Here is a 26647-nt window from a genome sequence, read left to right on the forward strand (position 1 = left end):
TAAAGTACTCCCTGGCCGTTATGGTGATTTGCATGAGCCCCACTGGACCCATGGATACCCATATGAATGTTTCCCAGCTCATAATGGAACCGCTGCCAGCTTGTCTCCATCCCACAATACAGTTCTCAAGAAGCTGTTTGCCTGGAAGATGATGGCTTCGTGCCCTCCCATTGGCATAATGAAGATGGTATCAGATTCATCAGACCCTGCAACACTCCACTACTGTGCCACCATCCAGTGCTGCTGGTTGCATGCCCATTTCAGTTCTAGTTGCAGATATTGTGGTGTTAACACTGATACATGCATGGGTTGTCAGCTGCAGAGGCCCATTGCTAGGAGTGTTTGGTGTACTGTGTGCTCACACTCACTTGTTTCCTGCCCAGCATTAAAGTGCGATGTTATTTCCAACACAGGTCACCACCTGTTTTATGAGTCTGCCCTGCCCCACGATATCTTGGTTTCGCCACGTGTTGAAGATGTACGCTATAGCACTCCTCAAACACCCTAAAAGTCATGTAGTTTCTGAAATACCCATGCTGAGCCTCCAGGTCATCACAATCTATCCATGGTCAAACTCAGATAGATTGTGCGCCTTCCCCATTCGTCACATGGACAGCACGCTCACTGACACTACATGCGCCATACATGTGTGTGACTAGCAGTCATTCCTTGCCAGGTAATGCTGCTGTCACCTGGATAGTAGGTCAGCAATCATACTGTTCCTGCTGATCAGTGTATTTCATGTTAAGTTTTATGCCGGTTGCTTCTCACTATCGTAAAACACCGTAACACGATAACTTCACTTTATGACACTGCTGTCATATAATCTAGAAACTTTTTGACCATTAAGTGATAGAAATAACAAAACATCCATCAACATATTGCCTGAGTTTTTAAACTCAGTCATGTTTTAAATCCAATCACAATAGTCAATTCATAATTCATGCTATATGTGTGTTTGGCCACAGGTGCTCACCATGTACATCCAACTGTTATAACGTCAAGTTGAACAAATATATTTCAGAATGACACAACACATATAAGTCACAGAGTAAGTTGACAAGCAAGACATGTGCACACATTAACATTCGAATGAGCACTGAGTCTCAGTCTAGCGGCCACTGCTCGGCTGGCCGCTTAGGTGGCGCAGCTGCTGCATGGCTGGCAGACAGCGCCGCACGTGGAGGATGTGCATAATTGCGCGGTGGTGCTTTGAATGATCGGTGAGTCACAACACCAACATTCTAACGTCTTGTCTGTTCTGTGTATGACCAATGTTAAACATCAGGTGTCTGGTACACATTCTCAAATCTCATGAGAGCAATTGTTGAAAAATGTTTGTATGCAAACACTAACCAACTAGTAAATGCACTTTCTCATTAAATCTGTTGTTAAGAACTGGTCACAGACTGAAAAGAATAGTAAGAGTTAACTATACAGCACCAAGATAAAAAATAGTCCTCACTTCTCACAATGTAAGCTTACTGTTGAACAGAAAGGACCAAACTGTGTTGCTATAAAAATATTTGATGTCTGTTGCAAATTAAAGTAACTGACAGACATTGAAAACAGTTTTAAAAATAAATTCACAAAATTGTTGACAACTCCTCCTACTCCAGTTACAAGTATCTGAACAGGCCCATTTACTAAATTTAAGTGCATCAAAATGAATAGACCTATTCACTTAAAAAATGTAAAATTACAAGGATAGAATGAGTGGCCAGTACCAAACTTCAGGCAGAGAAATTTCAACTTCTGATGATATGTCATAGCACACTTCAAGCTGCCATATTACTTGATTGATTAAAAATGAAATTGCAATATCACCTCAAAAATGAGAATCAGTGGTGTTTCCTCACAAACATATGGAGCATCTCGCTCCACAGATAAAGTTGGGAAAGCATCCACTATCAGAAACTACATGATATGCCCACATTAGTTGTTGCAGCAATGTTTGAATGTGACTACTTCCTTAGTAAAAGAGATGTGTTTCACAGTAGCAGATATGAACTTCTTCAAAAGAGAAGATGTGTTTCACAGTAGCAAAGATGAACAAGTGCTCATAGCTCTTAAGATATGCATTTTAGAGCTCGTGTTTACTTGGCATTTTTTCTTGTTTTCGTGTAAGGAACCTGTCCCCAAAGTTTGTAAAAGTACTTTTGGAACACCCTGTATATAAACACACACACAGACACACACACACACACACACACACACACACACACACACACACACTCACTGAGAGACAAGCACCATGTATGGACAAGAATTGCCCCGTGAAAAAATAGCACGATGATACTTTCGCCTGAGAGGTAACACACAAGGATACAGGATGTCCATGGCATACACTTGTGCCATCAGAGTTCCCTTAATCACTACTAGTCATTAACCTGAAACTATACAAATTGGCTTCTCATACCATGATGCCACAAGTAACACCACAGTGCCTTTCCAAAACATTGGAAGAATGGGACCTCTCTCAACGTCACCACCATATTCGCCAATGATGGCTATCTAGGGTAGTGCAGAAGCACAATTCATCACTGAACACAGTGTGATGCGATTCATAAGCAGTCATGGACATGCTTCCAGGTAATGGCACCATCCCAAGCACAGTCATTTGTGTTGTGGTGTTAACGGCAGCCTATGCATGGGGCGGTAATTTCTTAGTCCGGAAACTGTTTGTTAATCTACAACCGATGGTGCCAGACAATGCAGGACGTTGCTCTCAGATTGCAGGTGCATATGTAAAGGGATTACTGTAGTAACACTGTTCACGTTTACGTCACACTTCACTTAGCGTAGACCGGGACTGTGTCCTAGGCATGACCGATGTTAACTGACTGGGCCCGACCCATGCTGCTGGAGTTGTTGTTGTTGTTGTTGTTGTTGTTGTTGTTATGCCGGCAGAGGTCACGTCCGAATTCTCATGTGCCCTCTGGTGGACGGGACTCTACTTGCGGCAACTACCGTCCGTGATGTGCCATGCCAATGTGCGCCTCCCGCGATCTTTCTGGTGGCTACTGCAATTACGATGTGCTTGGTGCACAATATTGTGATCCTGCCTTATGGCGGTGTCAAATACTTATAATACTGTGTCACACAAGTACACGGCATCTTCACACCTTTCACAGTGATCACTCAACATCTGATGCTGCTCATGCTCTAACAAGCCTGGTAATAAGAACACTTACACACTCTGGTGACCACTCTACCTGTCACAGAGAATTGCAACTCTATAACATTTTAGATCCAAGATAGGAGGAAGTCCAGCATCAGTCATAATTTTTAATCTGTTTATTGCAGACTGATTTAGGTACTATGTAGCTATCTTCAGTGCAATTACATTCAAGTCATGATGACTCATCATAAATAGAAATGAACATGGCATGTAACTGTAGTGAAGATAGCTACACTGTAGCTGAAATCGATCTGCAACAAACAGATTAAAAATTTATGACTGATGCTGCCCTTGCTTCTAGCTTGGGTCTCATTAATATGGCCATGGAGCATGCTGTTCCAGGTGGAAATGAATCTGAAGTCTAATTATTTACATACTACAGTGTTTTCTAAGTGTCAATCACTGGGTTATGAATCAGAGTAGTTATTGTGTACACGCTATCTGTCAAGACGCATATTTTAAAGATGCATATTTTAAATCACTGCCTGGCCCTCAGTTATCCTGTGGCTTCTTTGTACTGAATATTGAATCTATAGATTTAATCATGTCTTGTAATTGTACTGAATGGACATACTGAGTAGGGATAGGCCAAATTAGCCATATTGTATCATTTAAATTGATAAACTTGTAAGCATGATTGTAGCAGATGTTGCTACATAAATTAAATAATTTATTGGTGAGAACTTTAACAAATTATTATTATTATTTTCATTCAGGAATTATCCACTCATATCCTTGTTATTTCTGTTCCATGCGGTGCTTATTATGAGTAGTCGGGTAATTGTTTACTGAATTGATGGTTCAGCAAATAGGGCCTGCCATCTTCAGAATTGATTATAATATTTACAACTTAAAGATCTTTGTTGCTAATTGTTAGCTGAACAAGGAAGTATGCACATTGTGTATAAGGGTATAAAAAAGGATAAAAGAAAAAATAATTAAAGTTCTTAGTTCCAAAAATGTAACACACTGTCTCCTGTATGATAGGACATATTGATGTGGTTTAGTGAAATAATAACTTTTTATACCATTGTATTTGTGAAAATGTCCAAAATATTGAATCAAACAGGTGCTATGATGGCGAAACAGAAAGCTACGTTAGAAAAACAAGATAAAATCTCTACTGAAATTACAGAATTGAAACAAGCTCAGACTGGACTATCTGAAGCTATCACCAAATTAACTGATGAGGTAGGAGAACTAAATCAGTCTTAGGAATCACAATCTGAAATCACTTGTCAGTTGTCCAAACATGTTAGTAACTTATTTCTTGAACAGAAAAAATGAACAATCTGATTTGCAAAGCGAGTGATTTGCAGCCAAATTTGCAAAGTGGACATTTGTAAATGATGAAAGAATTGCAAAAGAAACTGACAATAAAATAGTTCAGGTGGCTACTCATCTTGAATGAATGTGAAGGTTTGACAAATACAGCAAAAAGTGAGCTGAACAAGATAAAAGAACAGAAAGTAAAAGATTTTCTGCAATGTAACTGTGCCATTAGCAAGCAGACTGACTTAGTAAATATGGGATTAGATGATGATTAAAGAGCTTGTGCGTGGCACTCACTCAGTAAGACACAAACCTGAAAGCACCGATAAATCAGACACATATGAGGGGAATATGAGCAGCTGCTCATCTGTTGCAACAAAATGCAATACGTGATGGGTGCTGCACTGAACTGTACGTCAGTATTCATGGAAGGGAATTTGATGACGCACCAGCAGTTCCAGACTTTTCTGCCAGATAAAAAGAGTATCCATCTCTTTGTATTTATTTATTTGTGCATTCTGCTGTGCTTTACTGCACTCATGAAATGATGTCCAAAAAATCAGATCTGTGAGTGGATATATTCACAAAGTGCTGCAATCTGTGCTACCAAGACAGCAGAATAGTTGTATATATGACTGAGTTTGAAAGATCATTTCTGGACAATCATTGGTCAAATGGTAACAGGAATGGCTCAGGAAAGAAGTCCTCAATCTGGAACTCTTCAGCATCCATCAACAAAGTCTGAGACATTAATTTGAAAAATATGTCAACAAGATGTGGTACTGAGGAGAGCTAATGTCACATCATGACATTCTGCAGATTCTAAGGGGGAAATTTCCCATTGATGTACATGAGAAGTTAATACATATATCAGAATCAAACTCAGAGGAATTTATGACTCAATTGACCTGATACAAGAGGACATAAAGACTAGGACAAGTCAAGCCATGAATCATCTGATGGTTTCTGGCACTAGTAATGGTCACAGAAAACACACGTCAGGTGACTATTGTACCTGCCACAAACATCAAATGGATGCTCAGGGTGAACAACACAGTATTGGTTACAATAACTGTAGTAACAACTGTAACAAGCAAAAATGACAAGAACAGAGGTATGAGCCTGAGTAAATGCCAAACACCAACCACCAGTGGCACAAGTACTAGTACGAGAGGCAAAATAATCACAACTGGAGCAATCAACCACCAGTAATACCTGAAGATGATGATGATAATCATGCAACAAAACATTGGCAGCAAAACTATACATGACTGCACCTATCCCCAAAATATGGGTGAAGGAATGGAGTAGGGACTGTGATGGATAACTAAATCTTTTACATTACAAAGACAGTATGGACATTAGCCATGAGGCGATATTGCAGTGCCTGTGTTTTTCTAAGATGTACCATGCAATGTTCCTGCAGACATGTGTGTCTTGGTATCCAGCAGTCTTTGTTAGAAACTAAATTATACTTATTTATAATATGCAAACAATTTGATTTATTTTTATCAAAAAAAATTAAAAATTAAAAAGATATTCTTAAGGACGTTCTGAATGTCATACCAAAAAACTGACTCATTCTAAGTGCCAAGAAGAAAGTTTTTGTTTCAACTTCTATTATTGCAGGGGCACTACATTTTATTTGTGATACTCAAGTAAAGAAATACAGCAGTAATAAAATTATTAGAACTGTAACCAACAAAAACCATTTCTCATTTCTTTTAAATTTTTTTCAAGAGAGTTACACAATTAAATTTAAGAAAAAAATCTCTCAATATTGGCTTACATTTCTTAAACAACACCATTCTTGGGATCTGACATTGCAATGTTTCCTGCAAAACTCCTTGTACTGTCCAGGAAATAATGGCAACATCGTAGACAGGTCTTTCTCTTTTGCAGCTGATAAAAATGGCTGGTCTTTCAGATGAAACATGCATGATATACATCTGCCATTGTCTTTCCTTTTTTTAAATATATTGACATTTTTGCATTCTTTTGTTTCAGAATAAGAATTTTTACATAGCTATTTGAGATGTATAACTCTGAGACACTTTGATTATACTGCACTTGCATATCTTATAGATCTGTACTGACAACAATGTTTAAGCTGTATCTTTAAAAATCAAAGGAGTCACTTGTATGCATTGGAAACGTGGAATGGGATCATAGCTTTAGCTGAGTCAATAATTTTGCGTAAATCCTGTGGAAGAAACGCCTTGCCTACCTTCACTCATTTCTCTATAATTGAAAAATCTCTGTCACAGCTCAAAGAGCTGTGCCCACTATTCAACAACCTTGAAACCTTCCCAGGTTAAATGGAGGGGACTTAGACACATGGCACAAAAACAATGCAGCATCAAATAAGGAATGTTTGATGTGTTTTCTTCATGATTTGACACTTTGAATAAATGTAGACATGCTACAGAGTACTGAAAACACATTGCCACTGAAAACACATTTTGTGGAAGGCAGTTACAACATTTTCTGTTTTCAATCTTCAGTTAGAAAGAATACTCCAACTCTGATTCAACCCCACAGCAACATTTCCAACAAGAATAGGACACAACACAACTCTAATTGATAATTTCTAAATCCCACTGTATTTAGCAAAATTGATATGAGTCCCATAATAAATAGTTTATCTGACTATGATGGTGAAACTGCAGCAATAATGTATTCCCATCAAACAGGTTTAATTAAGAAATGAAAAGTAAAATTTCACATAATTATAAACAATGACTCAGTTAACTAGCCAGAGAGAAACTACAGGTCAAAAATGGGCCCCAAAATACACATAGAATGTAATTCTTTTCTAAATATATTATTACAGCATTATGAATACAATTTTCCTTTTTCAATGGATCAAGTGGATGCCAAGAAAAACAGTGGCTAACATCCGGTATCAGAATATTTTGTACTAGGCATAGAGAGCTTTATTTAATGCTAAGGACTAGCTCTAATCAAGACTTAAAAATGCTCAACAAGCAATATTGCAAATTTCTTGCACATCATCAAAAAGCTAAAAATTGTGTAATAACACACAAAAAATTTAAAAGTAACAGAAATAACAATACAAGAACAATTTACTGCATTACAAGGAATGGAATAAGTAAACTCAGCAAAGCAAATGATGTTCCACCCCCAGATGACAGTAGCTATTAAATTCATGCAGATCTCTGGCTGAGAGGTTAGCACAGCCGATGGCCATGCGGAGGACCCACGTTCAGTTCCCAGTAATGCCAGCAATTTTTCTGTGGTGAGAGGACTGGAATGGGGTGCACACAGGCTCGTGCTGCCAACTGAGAAGCTTCATGACTGAGTATCAATGGCTCTAAGTCACAAAAGCTGACAATGGTTGAAGAGCGATGTGCTGACCCTATGCCTCTCTGTACCACATACAATGACGCCTTTGGCAGAGGATGGCGTGGCGGGTGGTCAGTACCTATGGGCCCACCAGAGGCTGTGGATTTATGAGGAGCTACTAAATTCAACGAATTCTCCCTAAGAGTAGCTGGAAACACAAAAAAAAACAAAAAAAATGTTTCCTTAAAAGCAGAGCCAGTAAATGTACTTAAGACAAGTAACTCATATTCCACCACCAGATATCAGTTTTGCCAACTTATCCATTAGAGATATCACAAAAATCATTGGGTCACTAAAGGTACCAAATCTTCTGGCTATGATGATATACTAGGTGGAATCCAAAATTTTCGGGACTGGTGCTGCCATCTGGAAAGTAGGAGTAGTAGATCTTGGCACCACTAGGTGACAAGAGCTGCATATCTGATGAGTCAGTGTTTGGAGTGGCATTCAGATGGGAGGACATGTTGCATGTCCACAGTGATTTCCATAATACTCTGTGTTTGGTGTGTTGCGATTTTACAATGGATCCGCAAACAGAACAGTGCATGTGTATCAAATTCTGTGTGAATCTCGTGAAAAATGCTATGGAGATCCTTGCAATGACTCAACAAGTGTTTGGGGGACAGAGCATGAGCCATACGTGTGTGTTTGAGCAGCATGCTCGGTTCAGGGCTGGTTGTACAGACGTCGAAGATGATGCTAACTCTGGAAGGCCTGTTAGCCGCACAACACTAGACATTGTTGCCAAACTTCAACAATTGGTTCGTGTGGATAAAGTGGGTATTGGTTATGGGACATGTCAACAAATGTTGACTGATGAATTGGGCATGCATCATGCAGCATGTTGAAGTGTGCACGGACCTTCGTCAGATAGCATCTGATGGTCCAACCTTCTTGTCACGAGTTATCATCAGTGACGAGAGCTGGATTTACGTTTATGACCTAGAGACAAAGCAACAATCATCCCAGTGGAAGAGCCCGGGCTCTCCAAGACCCAAAAAAGTGAGACAGGTGAAGAGCAAAGTGAAGAGCATGATCATCATTTTCTTTGATACCAAGGGAATTGTGCACAAAGAATTTGTCTCACCCAACCAGACAGTCAATTCCATATACTACTGTGATGTTTTGCGATGGCTCCATGAAAACGTGACATCGGTCTGAACTTTGGCGTCAAGGGATCTGACTGCTGCATCACGACAACATGCCCTGTCACACGACCTTGCTCACCAGGACCTTTTTGGCAAAAAACAACATGGCAGTTTACCTCACCCACCGTAGTTGCCAGATTTGGCACCTTGTGACTTTGCGTTATTCCTGAAACTGAAACTCAAGTTGAAAGGCCGTCGGTTCAATGCTCTAGAGAGGATTCAAGAAGCACTGCTGGTGGTGACAAACACCCTCAAAGAACAGGACTTCCAGAAAACGTTTGACCAGTGGCAGAAGTGCTAGGACCAGTGTGTACGTGCTGATGGGAATTACTTCAAGTGTGATGGTGACCATTAGCCCAAAGGTAAGGTTTTCAACAGATGGCAGCACCAGTCCCAAAAATTTTGGGTAGCACCTTGTATATATATAAATTTTTCTGAGAAAGTAGCTTACAACAGAGTACTGAAACATCTTTCTGAGAATAACCTCTTAAGCACAGCTCAGTGTGTCTCCTTCAGAGGCTTCTGTTCTGAGAAGGCAATATATCATCTCGCAAACATAATTCTAATAGAACCCAACATGGAAAATAACCCTATTAGCATTAATTATAATCTTGAATGAAATTTTCACTCTGCAGCAGGGTGTGCGCTGGTATGAAACCTCCTGGCAGCCTAAAACTGTGTGCTGGACCGAGACTCAAACTCGGTAGTTTGAGTCTTGGTCTGACACACAGTTTTAATCTGACAGGAAGTTTCAATTATAATCTTCAAGGCATTTGATTGTGTAGAACATAAAATTCTACTAGGGAAACTAAAATGGAATGGCATTAATTGACTTCTCCTTGCACAGATGAAGTCACACCTTAACAACAGAAAACAGGGGGCATGTTAACAAATGATACGGCAAGAATAAGATTAAATTCAGAGTGAGGAATATTAACTATGGTGTGTACAAGGTTCAGTGCTTGGCCCACTCCTGTTCTTGGTTCACATAAATGATTTTTATGGAAGACTGAAGGACTCTTCAAAAACTGTAATGTTTATTGATGACAAGTATATTCATAAAAGGCGCAAACACATTCATGTCACACATAACAAAGAGAATATTAGAAAAGGCTTACAACTGATTCACAGCCAACAGCTTAGCTCTTAACCTTAGAAAAACTCATATTATGCAGTTCCAAACACATAAAATGACTTACAGGTACCAAAAGTAGAGATCAACAGGCACACTCTGGATGAGGCTCCCTGTGTGGAGTTCCTGAGCATCCAGATGGACAATAAACTGAGATGACACCAGCAGAAGAAGATTGAGAAGTAAGTAAGAAGCACAGTTGTGCCTGTCTCTCTCAATGTGTCGATTCCTAGGTCACTTTATGTACTTTCTCTCAGTTCTGTCCTGAGATGTAATCTTCTGGGGCATTGAAACCAAGGAGAAAAAAGTATTTATTCCACAGAAGTGTACAATATGAATAGTGTGAAAAGTTGAAAATGAAATATCTTACAGAGGTTTCTTCAGGAATCTGAGGATCCTTACACCTACACGTCAATACACATACTGACTTACGGTATTTGTTGTTAATAACAAGAGTGAGTTTATGATGAACTCTGCAATTCAAAACCATAATACTAGAAGTAGAAATAATTTACATATAGACTATGCAACTCCCTGTAGTGTTCTTAAAGGAGTTTTATATTATGATCCAAAAGTCAATGAGGGTGGTCCCATAAAAGAAAACACAAAAATTTTGGAAGAAAATATATTTATTTTTCAACATAATCTCCTTTCAGCTCTATACACTTTTCCCAGCAATGTTCAATAAGTTCGATACCCTTTTTATAATGAGAACTATCTAACTTCTCAAAATAACTATTAACTGCCAACATAATGTCTTCATTTGTTGAAAATCTTCGAGCACCGAGCCATTTTTGCAAGTTTGGGAACAGAAAATAATCCAAGGGGGCTAAATCCGGCGAATAGGGTGCACGAGGTAGCAATTCAAACTTTAATTCATTAATTTTGACCATTGCAATAATGGACTTGTGAGCTGGCACATTGCCCTGAAGAAACAACACTTTCTTCTTGACCAAATGCAGTTGTTTTTGCTTGATTTCTTCACCCAAATGTTGCAATAACTTCCCATAATACTCACCATTGATAGTTTTCCCTTTTTCAAGGTAATCAATGAGAATTATCCCATGTGCAACCCAAAACCCCGAAGCCATGACCTTGTCTGCAGATGACATGGTCTTTGCCTTCTTTGGAGTTGGTTCTTCAATTTGTGTTCATTGCTTTGATTCTTCTTTTGTGTCAGGAGTGAAGTAGTGGACCCATGATTCTTCCATGGTTATAAAAAAAAAATGGTTCAAATGGCTCTGAGCACTATGGGACTTAACATCTATGGTCATCAGTCCCCTAGAACTTAGAACTACTTAAACCTAACTAACCTAAGGACAGCACACAGCACCCAGTCATCACGAGGCAGAGAAAATCCGTGACCCCACTGGGAATCAAACCCGGGAACCCGTGCGTGGGAAGCGAGAACGCTACCGCACGCCCACGAGCTGCGGACTCCATGGTTATAAAATGGTGCAAAAAATCTGCTTTGTTGCTGCAAAACTTCACTAAACACTCAACTGAAACATTTTCATGACATTGTTTTTGATCGAGTGTGAACAAATGTGGCACAAAACTTGCACACAGTTTTCTCATGTCCAAATTTTAAATTAATATGCAATGTACCGCATTTTTTGAAATTACTATGTCTGCTAGCTCTCGCACTTTCAGTCTACGATCATCCAGTACCACTTTGGGGATTTTCTTTACTATTCTGGAGTAGTCATCTCATTTGGTTGACCACTGCGATGCTCGTCTTGGCAGCTCGTACGGCCCCATTTAAACTTGGCTACCCAATATTTTACTGTTGTCAAGAAAGGAGCAGACTCTCCCAAAGTAGAATGTAGCTCAGCTTTAATATTGGTTGCACTGAAACCTTTCCGAAAAAAATAAAATTGTATCACATAACGATGACCAATTTTCTCTATTTTCATAAGTTCACTCACAATGTTCACTATTGACGGCTGTCAAACAAATACTAAGCAATGTGATGTCTTCAAACTTGAAACATATGCTTTATAGATTGTATACATTCTAATCCAGAGAGATTTTTCAACAATGGCTGCCATCTCTCAGTCAGGCCGGGTACTTACGGGATCACCCTCGTATAACAGGTTATCAGAGGAGATCAGGCAGAAGATTGGAAACCCCAACCTTTCAGAAGCAAAGTAAAGGAATACCATTAGCTATTCCTTCCATAGTTTAATGAATACTTGGATTCAAGAATGTAGATTCTGCATAAGTCTAATACCTATATTAGGCAGATCCTCATTTTTCCAGTGTATAAAGAGCTGATAATGGTCTGTGTAAAATTACATAAATGGTTTGTTTGATGTATTAGATAAAAACAGCAGCTGAGAAGTATATAAAGAGGGGCTGTAGAATTTTTTTCCTAAGTAATTGTTTTTCTCCTAACTTAGATATATAAAGTACTCTACCAGTAATTACCATAATTATCAGTTTGAATAGATTAACAGTAATCATAAATTACAGCTGAAGCCAGCAGTGGCTGCTTAAGCATGTCAATGTATAACTTGACTTGTTCCTCATCCTTGAGGGCTTTTGTTCGTGGCAGGGTTTACAGAACATGGTGAGTAAATGAATCAGTGAAATGAATCAGTGTTAAGGAATATTATATTTTGTCATATGTGAACTGGTAACTAACACTATATTTAATCTATGTGGAAAAATAAATGAAGCATAACTTGTGTGCCTGTTATTTACAAGCATTCAATTAATTCAAAGAGGTGGACTTTGCAGATAAAAGAAACGTCACAGTTTCAACAACTGTCACACTAGGAAGACACCAAGAAATAAATAAGTGATGAGTTAAATGATAAAGATCACAAATTTAAAATTAATGTGAAGAGGAAAACAATTAATTTTCATTTTTCATGATGTAGCAATACGCAAAAATGATACTGCCCACCTTCTTTGACAACTGCCAAGCTGGAGAGTGCATCAGGGACACTAACGCCAGCTGCCATGAAAGTCAGACCCATCACTGTGTCTGGTATCCCCAGTGTACTACCTGGAACACAAAGACACCATAATTTCTTTTGGTCCATGTCTTCTCATTACACAAAACCTGCACTTGGTTATCAACTGGAGAATAAAAAAGAATGCAGTATTCTTATTAAAAGTAATTCCTCACCTATAATTGTGATCATCCAGACCATTATGTAAGAGTAAAATGAGATCCAAACCATTGACACGAGGAATGTAAAAGGGTACCAGTGACGCCATTTCTCTTTCCTGCAGTCTGGCATGGTTGCGCGACAGAATGCATGGATGGGTAAAGTTACTCCCCAAGAAATCTTTTCCCACATTCCTGCATCAGTAGGCATAACTAATGGAGAAACCTGAAAGTGAGGTTTTGCAACATTCATATTTCAACATTATTGCCTCAATGTCACTAGTTAAATAAGGAATGAACAGCCTGGTATATTAGACCAGCTCTTATTACTTACATCAGGAACATTGTAGTCCTTAGGTTTGTAGTAGTCAGTGGTTGGTGGGATTGCTGCTGGAGGTGGAGGTACAGGTGGTGGCCCTCCTGTTGGCTGCTGCAGCTCCTGCTGCTGTGGAGCTGGTCCTTTCTCCATGTCTAACAGGGAAATAGTATGCAGAGAGATTATTTCCTTCTCATCTACATTCAGAATTAAACTTATTTTTAGAAACTGTTGAGTCTGTCATCTTTGTCATAAGCATGTTTCCATTAGGAAAATAAATATGCTGTTATAAGTAATATATAATGTGACATGTAGCAAAATATGGTGGTGATAAATGCTATATCAGGCTGTATACAAGGACAAAAAAGTACTTGATTTTTCCCAGATTTCCCACATAAAAATACACTTTTTCTCAGGTGACAATACACTATACCCCAGCTGAAAGTACATTTTTACTATGTTAAGTGACAGTACACTTTCCCCCAGAACTGTAAACCTTATCAGTCCTTTGAATGGTGAATGTTTTATACACTGGCACAGGACTTTCTGGCACTTTAGTAAATAAAACCCTGTGAACAACAATGCATTTTGGAAAGATCTTTGTTACGTGGTGATGTTTATCCTGCATATTTTCATACTATGAAAATATAAACACAAATTTCACCAAGTACAGCACAGTAGCTTTCAAAGTGCTGAAACTGAGATTGAAATGCGCTTTTGTCAGCCAATCATAACTCATGTCACATGATCTTGCCAACCAAATACAGTAGATATTCAGAGAATAGGATATATGATGTAGTCAGCCAATAGCAACATCATTGTTAAATAGCATGAACACACAAAAAGGGAAGTTCATGGTTTGAATGAATATAGATACAGTGTGGCTACAAGAAAAGCTAAGCTTTCACGTATAACATTGGTCATCAAAATTTTTTTGCTGTTTTTTTTTTTTCTGAGGGTGTGGTTAGACAGAATCCTAAGAGCACAGTCTAAATTGCAGCAGCTAGATATTTGTGACAAGCATGATCATAAATTTCACCGCTGTGCACCAAATATTTCGAGGGTTACCTGTATGAATACACGTTCCACTGAGAACTCTGACTTTTTCACAGAAAAGCCAATTATAGGTGAAACTGCTCAAGAACTCACTTTGTACTTTTTTTGAATGATAATTATATACTTTCTGCCATCATTACTGCATAATTTGTAATCTATGAAAGCACTAAAGTAAATATGCAAAACTATCCTTGAAACTTGGTCTTTTTTTGGCATGTGTTACCCTTTAAGATACATCAAACAAAAATGTGCCAGTAAAATTTTAAATAGTGGCATAAATGTCTGGTTTACTGGGCCTGAAATTTTTCCAACAAGGGAACCTTCCCATCGCACCCTCCTCAGATTTAGTTGTAAGTTGGCACAGTGGATAGGCCTTGAAAAACTGAACACAGATCAATCAAGAAAACAGGAAGAACTTGTGTGGAACTATGAAAAAAATAAACAAAATATACAAACTGAGTAGTCCATGCGTAAGATAGGCAACATCAAGGAAAGTGTAGGTTCAGGAGCGCCGTGGTCCCGTGGTTAGTGTGAGTAATTGCAAACTGAGAGGTCCTTGGTTCAAGTCTTCCATCGAATGAATATTTTACTTTTCTTATTTTCGCAAAGTTATGATCTGTCCGTTCGTTTATTGACATCTCTGTTCACTGTAATAAGTTTAGTGTCTGTGTTTTGCGACCGCACCGCAAAACCGTGCGATTAGTAGACGAAAGGACGTATCTCTCCAATGTGAACTGAAAACATTTGATCACAAGGTCATAGGTCAACCGATTCCTCCACAGGAAAACACGTCTGATATATTCTATATGACACTGGTGACGGCATGTGTGTCACATGACAGGAATATGTTTTTGACCCACCTAACTTGTACACTTGGCGAATGGGTAAAAAGATTCTTCTACCTTGCCTAATTTAGGTTTTCTTGTGGAGGTGATAATCACTCTCAAAAAAGTGATGAAAACATAAGAGTTTGTCACATAAACTGCAACAAATGAATGCAACAGTTTCACAGGTGCACAGTTTTCCCTGTGCTCTGTCAAAACATATGTTTTTAACGTTTTCAAATTTTTCCGTTTAGGTGTAGCGTCCCCATACTACGGCGCAGTTACCTCACATCGGACGGATGGACGGACAGATAATAATTGTCTGAAAATAAAAAACTAAACTTTTTACTAGAGGGAAGACTTGAACCAAGGACCTCCCGTTCTGCAGCTGCTCACGCTAACCACGGGACCACGGTGCTCCTGAGCTCACACCATCGTAAATGTAGCTTATGTTGCGCATGGACTACTCAGTTTGTATATTTTGCTTATTTTTTTCATACTTCCTCACAACTTCTTCCTGTTTTCTTGATTGCTCTGTGTTCAGTTTTTCAAGGCCTATCCACTGTGACAACGTATAACTAAATCTGAGGGGGTTTCGATGGGGAGGTTCCCTTGTAAGTGGCCAGTCCTCAGTGATAAGTAATGAATAAGAGCCTAATGCTCCGTGATTCGAGAAATTCATTGTACATTCTCCACATGTAACATAATTTGTCTTACGTAAAGAAAATTTACTTTAAAAGTAACATTTCTCAAACCACCATTCACAACATTTTTCTGCGACCTATTACAAATGTAGGCAGTTGTGACGTCACACTCATTAAAACGAGGCCCATGAGAAAGATGCACTCAAAGCAGTTTGTTGTTATGAGTATTGCATAATCTTTGACACATTTTACTGTCGGCAGATGCTTGTGTGTGCACTGTGTTTTGTTGTTCTTTACAGCCAACATTTTGTTTTGGTGCTGTTCCCTTGTCTGTTTTATTGTTGCAGTGTTATTCTGCAGTAGCAGGCGAAAGGAAAATTCTTTGTTAGAGTATCAGTACTTACCAGTCAAAATTAACTGAAAACTAAAACAATGAAGAATTCCTGGAATTCTAAGAAAACATTCAGGTTTTTCCTGGATTTCTCCTAGATGGAAGAATTCCCTGGTTTTTCCCAGATTTCTCTGTGGTCCTGGGGCATATACACACTGTATATTAGCTGTTAAGAGTATTTGTTTCTGAGTAAACTGCACAGTAGAGTAATCATATTTCTACATGGACATATATATGGAAAATACTATTGCTGCTATCTTTATGTTGTCCAGCTAGTGGTAGTGATTAGAGTTGTGGAGTGGAAATGAGCAGGCTCGAAGAGTTATCCCCTCTTCTCACGGTGATTTGTAAGTTAATAATTGTGTGTTACATAACATTCAGAGAGTTCCTTATTAACACAATGTTTGTCTGATCCATGAAATTCAGAAGATTGAGACCTCCTTTCAGAAAGTGTTTTATGTTGTATTCCTGTAATCTATCTGCCTGAATTATTAAACATTTTTCATCTGATGCCTCTTCTCTCAGTTCCTGTTGGCTACATGACCATGTTCATCAAACAATTTCCACTTCTATATCTAAATAGGTACCCCATACATCGTCTTATTGTGTATGATGGAAAATACTTTGTTTACCATTGTCACTTTCCTCACTTCTCCTTTCTGTCACAAATGGAGAGTAGAAAGAATGATTGTTGATAAGCCTCTGTGTGAGCTTGAATCTCTGGAATTTTGCCTTTGTCATCTTTGCATGAGTTATACATAGGAGGTAGCAGTATATTTGCTGACATCTCTAGGAATGTACATTCCTGGAATTTTAACAGTAAATCACCCCATGATGTATAATGCCTCTCTTGTAATGTCTGTCATCAGAGTTGGATGAGTATCTCCAGGCTCACTTCACACTTACTAAACAAACCAGTGAAAAAACCTGCCCTCTATTCTTTGAATCTTCTCACCTCCTGTATCAATCCTAGAGCAATACTCTAATGTCAGTTGAATGAGTTTTGTAAGCGACCTCCTTTGTGGGCGAATTACATTTTTTGAGGATTCTTTCAATGAATCTCAGTCTGGTATCTGATTTTTCTATGTTGATTCTCTTTAAATTGCTCCCTACACATATTCCCAGATATTTAATGGATACAACTGCTTCTAGTAACTGTGTGGCAACCTTGTAATGGGTATTTCCATTTATTTGTGAACAATGTATTACATATGCTGAGTACAAACTGGCAGTCCCTGCACCAAGCACTGAAACTCTGCAGGTCTACTTCATTTTGCCACAATTTTTTAGGGTTGTGGCTTCTCTACATTCAGCAACATCATCCACGAATAGTCTTGACATTATGCACTTAATAGTTTATACATATTTTTCTGACGATTACTGCATTGTGTAAACACATGAAATAGAAAATCACATAGAGTGAAGTTATAATGAAGAAGCTCTTTCAGTGCAGTGCAGTAAAATTTACCCAAAGCATGAGCTGAACTGCAAAAGGAAAACTTAGAGAATTTGGTTTGCTGACAATTTAGAGCCCTACACTTAAATTTGAAATGCATTGTCACTACATTACATCACAGTCATTGTTACTGTGATCTTAGTCAGAAAATGGGTGTGATACACACCTCCAAACTAATTTATACTGTGAAAATATCTTTATCTCTTCATAAGTACTGCAACTTACAATCATTTGAATCTTCTCAATATAGTCACCACACTTTCCTGTCACCAAACTGACTGTTCCTTGATGCCCCAGGATGTCCTACCCTTCATATGGCCAAGCTATGAAATAAATTTCAGTTCAGGTCAATAACTCTTCATCTGTTTTCTAATCTGCTCATATAATCTTTGGTATTCTTCTGTAGCACCACATTTAAAAATCTTCTAGTTTTTTTTTATGTGAACTGTTTATTGACCATGCTACACACCAGACATATACCTTAAAAAAGCCTCCTATCACATAAAGTTATACTAGATGTCAAAATATTTTGCTTGTTATTGCCAGTCTGCATTTTATGTCCTGTACTTCAGCCATCATCAATTATCTTCCTGCCCAAACAGCAAAACTCACATGTTAATTTTAGCATCTCATACCCTAAGCAAATTCCCTTAGAATTGCCAGATCTATTTTCACTCTCTCTGAACTTTAATTCTCTTTCCAAATTTCTGCTTGGTTTTCTTTAATGCTTGATCAATGTATAGATTGAATAACATCAAGAATGGGCTACAACCACATCTCACTCCCTTTTCAACCACTGCTTATGTACAGATTGAATAACATCAGGAATGAGCTACAACCATATCTCACTCCCTTTTCAACCACTGCTTCTCTTTCTAGTCCTTTGACTCTTACAACTACAGACTGGTTTCTCTACAAGTTGTAAATAAACTTTGGTTCCCTGTATTTTATACTTGCTAATTTCAGAATTTAAAAGAATATATTCCATACAACATTGTCAAAAACTTTCTCTAATCTACAAATGTTACTGGTACACATGCAACGTGTGTTCCAAAATGCCATTCATAAAAACTCGACACACAAGTTGCAGAAGTGGTATCAAGTAAAAAGACTTGTCTAACCGATGGGAGGCCCTAGCCACACGACATTTCATTTCATCCATAAAAATTAGATGTATCTGGTATCTATGTCACAGGTTCTATTTGTGACTGAAAAGTAGGGTCTAGAATTTTGTATATCCCTTGGACAAGGGACTATTTGTATACCCAACGGAAGGATCATCTTAGTGTCACTACCTGCAGTGCAGGGTCAAAATATGAATATTACACACTTCCTCAAAAAAAATGGTTCGAATGGCTCTGAGCACTATGGGACTTAACATCTGTGGTCATCAGTCCCCTAGAACTTAGAACTACTTAAACCTAACCAACCTAAGGACAGCACACACATCCATGCCCGAGGCAGGATTCGAACCTGCGACCGTAGCAGTCGCGCGGTTCAGGACTGAGCACCTAGAACCGCTAGACCACCATGGCCGGCACACAATTCCTCCAGTTTATGCAAATGGAGCAAATACGTTGGTTCTTTTTGCATTTCATGTGGTCTATGGTGGGCCTTAGGTAGTTGTGGAGGGGGCCTTAGGTGGTTGTGGAGGCACCATTAGTTCAGCAGCAGTTCATCAGAAAACTTGAAAAAAGTATTTCTTGACCATTTTTTTTAATCAAAATAGAGCTATGGATTGCAAGATGGCTATGCATAATAAATGACTGAAATTTTTACAATATATTTGTACGGTCCCCCCCCATGAACCATGGACCTTGCCATTGGTGGGGAGGCTTGCGTGCCTCAGCGGTACAGATAGCCGTACCGTAGGTGCAACAACAACGGAGGGGTATCTGTTGAGAGGCGAGACAAACGTGTGGTTCCTGAAGAGGGGCAGCAGCCTTTTCAGTAGTTGCAGGGGCAACAGTCTGGATGATTGACTGATCTGGCCTTGTAACACTAACCAAAACGGCCTTGCTGTGCTGGTACTGTGAACGGCTGAAAGCAAGGGGAAACTACAGCCGTAATTTTTCCCGAGGGCATGCAGCTTTACTGTACGGTTGAATGATGATGGCATCCTCTTGGGTAAAATATTCCGGAGGTAAAATAGTCCCCCATTCGGATCTCCGGGCGGGAACTACTCCGGAGGATGTCATTATCAGGAGAAAGAAAACTGGCGTTCTCCGGATCAGAGCGTGGAATGTCAGATCCCTTAATCGAGCAGGTAGGTTAGAAAATTTAAAAAGGGAAATTGATAGGTTAAAGTTAGATATAGTGGGAATTAGTGAAGTTCGGTGGCAGGAGGAACAAGACTTCTGGTCAGGTGACTACAGGGTTATAAACACAAAATCAAATAGGGGTAATGCAGGAGTAGGTTTAATAATGAATAGGAAAATAGGAATGCGGGTAAGCTACTACAAAAAGCATAGTGAATGCATTATTGTGGCCAAGATAGATACGAAGCCCACGCCTACCACAATAGTACAAGTTTACATGCCAACAAGCTCTGCAGTCGGCGAAGAAGTTGAAGAAATGTATGATGAAATAAAAGAAATTATTCAGATAGTGAAGGGAGACAAAAATTTAATAGTCATGGGTGACTGGAATTCGTCAGTAGGAAAAGGGAGAGAAGGAAACATAGTAGGTGAATATTGATTGGGGGTAAGAAATGAAAGAGGAAGCCGGCTGGTAGAATTTTGCACAGAGCACAACTTAATCATAGCTAACACCTGGTTCAAGAATCATAAAAGAAGGTTGTATACATGGAAGAAGCCTGGAGATACTGACAGGTTTCAGATAGATTATATAATGGTAAGACAGAGATTTAGGAACCAGATTTTAAATTGTAAGACATTTCCAGGGGCAGATGTGGACTCTGACCACAATCTATTGGTTATGAACTGTAGATTAAAACTGAAGAAACTACGAAAAGGTGGTAATTTCAGGAGATGGGACCTGGATAAACTGAAACCAGGGGTTGTACAGTGTTTCTGGGAGACCATAAGGGAACAACTGACAAGAATGGGGGAAAGAAATACAGTAGAAGAAGAATGGGTAGCTTTGAGGGATGAAGTAGTGAAGGCAGCAGAGGATCAAGTAGGTAAAAAGATGAGGGCTAGTAGAAATCCTTGGGTAACAGAAGAAATATTGAACTTAATTGATGAAAGGAGAAAAATGCAGTAAGTGAAGCAGGCAAAAAGGAATACAAACGTCTCAAAAATGAGATCGACAGGAAGTGCAAGATGGGTAAGCAGGGATGGCTAGAGGACAAATGTAAAGATGTAGAGGCTTATCTCACTAGGTGTAAGATAGATATTGCCTACAGGAAAATTACAGAGACCTTTGGAGAAAAGAGAACTACTTGTATGAATATCAAGAGCTCAAATGGAAACCCAGTTCTAAGCAAAGAAGGGAAAGCAGAAAGGTTGAAGGATCTATACAAGGGTCTATACAGGGGCAATATACTTGAGAACAATATTATGGAGATGGAAGAGGATGTAGATGAAGATGAAATGGGGGATATGATACTGCATGAAGAGTTTGACAGAGCACTGAAAGACCTGAATAGAAACAAGGCCCCGGGAGTAGACAACATTCCGTTAGAACTACTGAAAGCCTTGGGAGAGCCAGTTCTGACAAAACTCTACCATCTGGTGAGCAAGATGTATGAGACAGGCGAAATACCCTCAGAATTCAAGAAAAATATAACAATTCCAATCCCAAAGAAAGCAGGTGTTGACAGATGTGAAAATTACCGAACTATCAGTTTAATAAGTCATAGCTGCAAAATACTAACACGAATTCTTTACAGAAGAATGGAAAAACTAGTAGAAGCCGACCTCGGGGAAGATCAGTTTGGATTCCGTAGAAATATTGTAACACGTGAGGCAATACTGACCCTACGACTTATCTTAGAAGCTAGATTAAGGAAAGGCAAACCTACATTTCTAGCATTTGTAGACTTAGAGAAAGCTTTTGACAATGTTGACTGGAATACTCTCTTTCAAATTCTGAAGGCCGCAGGGGTAAAATACAGAGAGCGAAAAGCTATTTACAATTTGTACAGAAAGCAGATGGCAGTTATAAGAGTCAAGGGACATCAAAGGGAAGCAGTGGTTGGGAAGGGAGTGAGATAGGGTTGTGCCCTCTCCCCGATGTTATTCAATCTCTATATTGAGCAAGCAGTGAAGGAAACAAAAGAAAAATTCGGAGTAGGTATTAAAATCCATGGAGAAAAAATAAAAACTCTGAGGTTCGCCGATGACATTGTAATTCTGTCAGGGACAGCAAAGGACTTGCAAGAGCAGTTGAACGGAATGGACAGGGTCTTGAATGGAGGATATAAGATGAACATCAACAAAAGCAAAACGAGGATAATGGAATGTAGTCGAATTAAATCGAGTGATGCTGAGGGAATTAGATTAGGAAATGAGACACTTAAAGTAGTCAAGGAATTTTGCTATTTGGGGAGCAAAATAACTGATGATGGTCGAAGCAGAGAGGATATAAAATGTAGACTGGCAATGGCAAGGAAAGCATTTCTGAAGAAGAGAAATTTGTTAACATCGAGTATTGATTTAAGTGTCAGGAAGCCGTTTCTGAAAGTATTTGTATGGAGTGTAGCCATGTACGGAAGTGAAACATGGACGATAAATAGTTTGGACAAGAAGAGAATAGAAACTTTCGAAATGTGGTGCTACAGAAGAATGCTGAAGATTAGATGGGTAGATCACATAACTAATGAGGAAGTATTCAATAGGATTGTGGAGAAGAGAAGTTTGTGGCACAACTTGACTAGAAGAAGGGATCAGTTGGTAGGACATGTTCTGAGGCATCAAGGGATCACCAATTTAGTATTGGAGGGCAGCGTGGAGGGTAAAAATCGTAGAGGGAGACCAAGAGATGAATACGCTAAGCAGATTCAGAAGGATGTAGGTTGCAGTAGGTACTGGGAGATGAAGAAGCTTGCACAGGATAGAGTAGCATGGAGAGCTGCATCAAACCAGTCTCAGGACTGAAGAGCACAACAACAACCTTTGTACGGTCCCAATCTTAAACAACCTTGAAAATTTTCTTGATATCTTTACCAGTTTCCAAGACACAGAGGGTCACAGTTACTCTACCATCCAGTATTAGCGAGAAACACCTCAAAAACACAGTTCTTGAGTACCAAAACTGAGCTGTAGATTCCTAGACAGCTAAGCACAGCAAATGGTAGACATTATTATGATATACTCCTAAGATTCCAATCTCTAATAACCCTGAAAATCTTCTTGAAATTTTTAGCCATTTCCAGGATAAAGATGTTCAGAGTTACTTCACTTGCACACATAAAATACACTTGTAAAATCCAGTGTGAGGCAGAAACAAAGTTTATAAAGTGATGTAGCATGGAGAAATATGCTGTAAAGTGTCTCCATTATCATTGTAAGGGTTCTGGGAAACTGATGTTGTTGTGCTGAAGCACATACAAAATTTTTTTTGAACGTAAAATCCGATCTGAGGAGTAAAATTCGTTTTGCTCTATTTCAATTTCATACAAGTAAACTATCAAAATTTTACTGACCAATACATTTCATTTTATATTAGTGACATGTTCTGCTGCAAAAGAAGGGAACTGGCAGAAAAATACTCCAATTGGAGAAAAAAAAATGCGAATATGTTCCTGTGTGTTTAAAAGACTCTGACTGAAAAGTAAGTACCAACTGCCTCATTCTCCCTTCCCCAGAACCTTTAAAAGCTTTACCAAATATTTTGGCATTTGAGCATATTTGCATTTTTTATGGTGAGAGAGAAGGAGAGTGTGTGAGTGGGAAAAGGACGGAAAAGTAACATATACTGGAAGATACTGGACAGTGGTTGTGGTATAGAAAGAGTGTAGGAGACAATGGCAGTGTGAGAGAAAGAGAGGAACACATTGGCAGTGGAACATAGTTGACAGTGACAGAACAGTGCTAGGGAAAGAGTGAAGGAGACAGTACCAGTAGGAGAGGAATAAAGAGAAGGAGAAAGTTGAAGTTGGTGAGAGCCCGTGATAATGAGAGACAGAGTGTATGATGATGACAATGAGGAAGAGAGAGAGAGGGGAGGGGGAGGGAGTGACAGTGTGAAGAGACAGCAGCAGTGAGAAGGAAGGAATGAAATATTAGCAGTAAGAGAAAGCAAATGGCAGGCAGTGACAGTGAGGGGAGACTGTAGTAGTAGTGTGGAGTGAAGGAGACTGGAGATGTGACACTGGAGACAATGACAGAGAGACACAAAAAGATAAAGACAATGAGTTGGGCTGAATGAGTGAGTGAGAATGGGCAAGTGGAGGCAGATGGATATGAGCGACTTACAGCGATGGACTAATGGCTGAGAGCGAGTTACGGTTAGGGGAGCCTGTGGGTGTTAGAGGTGAGTTGCATATTATAAAGAGTGTGAACATGATCACATGTGAAAATATTTGGGAAAATTTTTATAGGTGCTGAGGAATGCAGAATGAGGCAGGTGGTACCCCACTTTTCAGTCAGAACCTTGTAAATAAACAGGAAGAAATTCACATTTTTTTGCTCTCCGACAGGAGTGTTTTTCCACTAGAAAACGTAGATTTGCCTGTCTTGTCAGGTAATATATAGGGCCAATACTACCTTTCATGTTCATGCAGTTTGAATGCATGACATCTGGTTTTGTTGTGCTGGCAAAGAATGCAGGCACATGATCATTTCCTGCACTTGCCTTAATTCATGACCAGACTAATTGTTCCAAAATCAGTTCATGCCATGGCACACCACTGGATGCAGATTGTGTAAAATGTCAAAGATCGTTTTCCTGGGATTAAGGGTAGTGGTCCGTCCTGTGATGTGCTACACAATAAATGTATGATAGAGTTGAGTATATTAATGTTGGGAACCACAAGCTCATCTTGGGATTGTTTGTTTTGCTCTTGTGCTGCAGCTAAATCACTGAAATCAGTGAGAGTGCTGCGGGCATTAATCTGAGTCACAGTCTGCCACTATGTTTTCTCCCTCGGTCATATGTCTGATGTCTGTTTAAAGTTGAGCAATGAACTGACCTGGCAGTGGAAACGTCCCTCCTAAGAATGTAGATGGCACGAAACAATGGGATGTGATTCGCGGAAAGTGTGAGGAGTAGGCCTTTGATGTGTCCACTGAAGTATTTCACTACCTCTTAAAGTGCTAGTAATTCGTGGCTGCATGCTGACCTCAAGTGCTGGGATCCTTTTTAACTTGCAGGAGAAAAAATGTAGTGGCTGCTGGATACTATTCACTGTTGTAAAACTGTGGTAATGGGTGTCACTAGTGTCAGCAGTGACACAGAGGCAGGACATGCCAAAAGAGTCAGCTGACCTCACTGCTTTCAGTAACTACTTTTTGATACATTCATAAATTTGTAAAATACCTTCTGACTACGGAACACTTCATTTTTCCTTATTGTTTGTATTGGAAAGGGCATTGGTGAGATGTGCTCGGATAGCTGCTGCCTTTGGAATGTGATGCCAGGAAATCGATCAAGCCCAAAGGTATACGAAGTTTCTTGTAAGTTCAGGGCCTAGGTTTTATCTGAATCAATTCAGTCCTTTCCTTCACTAGTCTGATCCTCTCTGATGAAATCGAGTGATCTACAAATGTTACTTCTTGTTGTCATAAGTGGCATTTTTTTATGTTCATCATTATGCCTAACTATTCCAGGATGTTAAAAACTAGTTTAAGGAGATTTCATGCTCATGTGGTGAAGAAGAAAAAATTAATTATTGGCCAGGTATGGAAAGTAAAATGGGAGTTTGTGCAATGGAGAGTGATGAATCTGTGCTACATTTGTGCCACATTTTTCAGTCTGAATCAAAAAAATCAAATAATATGACGGGGATAATAATAGCAGTTTTAGGAAAGTCCTCTGTTGCCGTTGACCTTCTCACAGTCTAAGACACTGGAAATGGAAGCATCTGATAATTAATGGGAAGAGTTGTTGGGTGTTGGGTACAGGACAGCAGTCAAGGATGCGTCTCGCATTCAGTGAACTATGATCCCCACACATATGAAGCCAAATAGATTGGTAAAGCTGAAGAGCTGTCTGGGGGCAATTCATCTACAGCCACATTAAGCATGTTACACTTAATGCCATGGTTGTTTAGGTGTGTGATGCACCAAATGCACATATGGGAGAGTAATGTGTGTCATGGCGGCTGCAGTGTAACACGTGTTAGGTTCGGCTCGCGAAATTTAGTTGATTTCGAAGGTGTTCTCGCAGGTGGTGTTGTCTAGCACAAGTGGAAATCGTGTAAACAACAGTGTTCTGTGCAGTAGTGCTATTTTTTTTTCTGTGCTCCGCCAATATCTTCGAGAAAATGGTAAACAGAAGAGTCAACAGCAGCGCGTCCAGCAGCGGGGAAGCAGCAGGTGCGGCGGGTCTGCTCTTGGCGGAAGGTGCGGCCGCAGCTCCCGGTATAGCGGAGCTGGTCCGCTCTAAGGTAAACGCTGCGCTTCGCGATAAAAACAATCTCGATCTGATAGCAGGCACTATATCAGATACTGTAACGGCAGCAGTATTGGCCAAAATGCGTGAAACTGTTGAGGCTAATACTGCCGAAATTACAGCACTAAAAAAGTCTGTGTCTGAATACGAGAAAAAGGCACGAGAGTTGGAAGTGAAACTATCTGCCGCAACAGACGAGCTAGAACAGTACCAAAGGCGAAATAGT

General features: G+C 39.4%; 1 protein-coding gene across 1 annotated transcript in view; it reads right to left on the reverse strand.

Annotated features, from left to right (window-relative positions):
• The window catches only part of LOC126175273 (probable sodium/potassium/calcium exchanger CG1090), a 93659-nt gene that overhangs the window by 17285 nt on the left and 49727 nt on the right, over positions 1-26647 (reverse strand). Inside the window, exons 4-6 of the mRNA XM_049921926.1 lie at positions 13552-13688; positions 13236-13443; positions 13011-13112 (exon numbers count right to left, since the gene is read on the reverse strand). Coding sequence (XP_049777883.1) covers positions 13011-13112; positions 13236-13443; positions 13552-13688 — 447 coding nt within the window. The remainder of the gene's footprint in view (positions 1-13010; positions 13113-13235; positions 13444-13551; positions 13689-26647) is intronic.

This window comes from Schistocerca cancellata, chromosome 3 (genome assembly GCF_023864275.1).
Source record: "Schistocerca cancellata isolate TAMUIC-IGC-003103 chromosome 3, iqSchCanc2.1, whole genome shotgun sequence".
Lineage (NCBI taxonomy): Eukaryota > Metazoa > Arthropoda > Insecta > Orthoptera > Acrididae > Schistocerca > Schistocerca cancellata.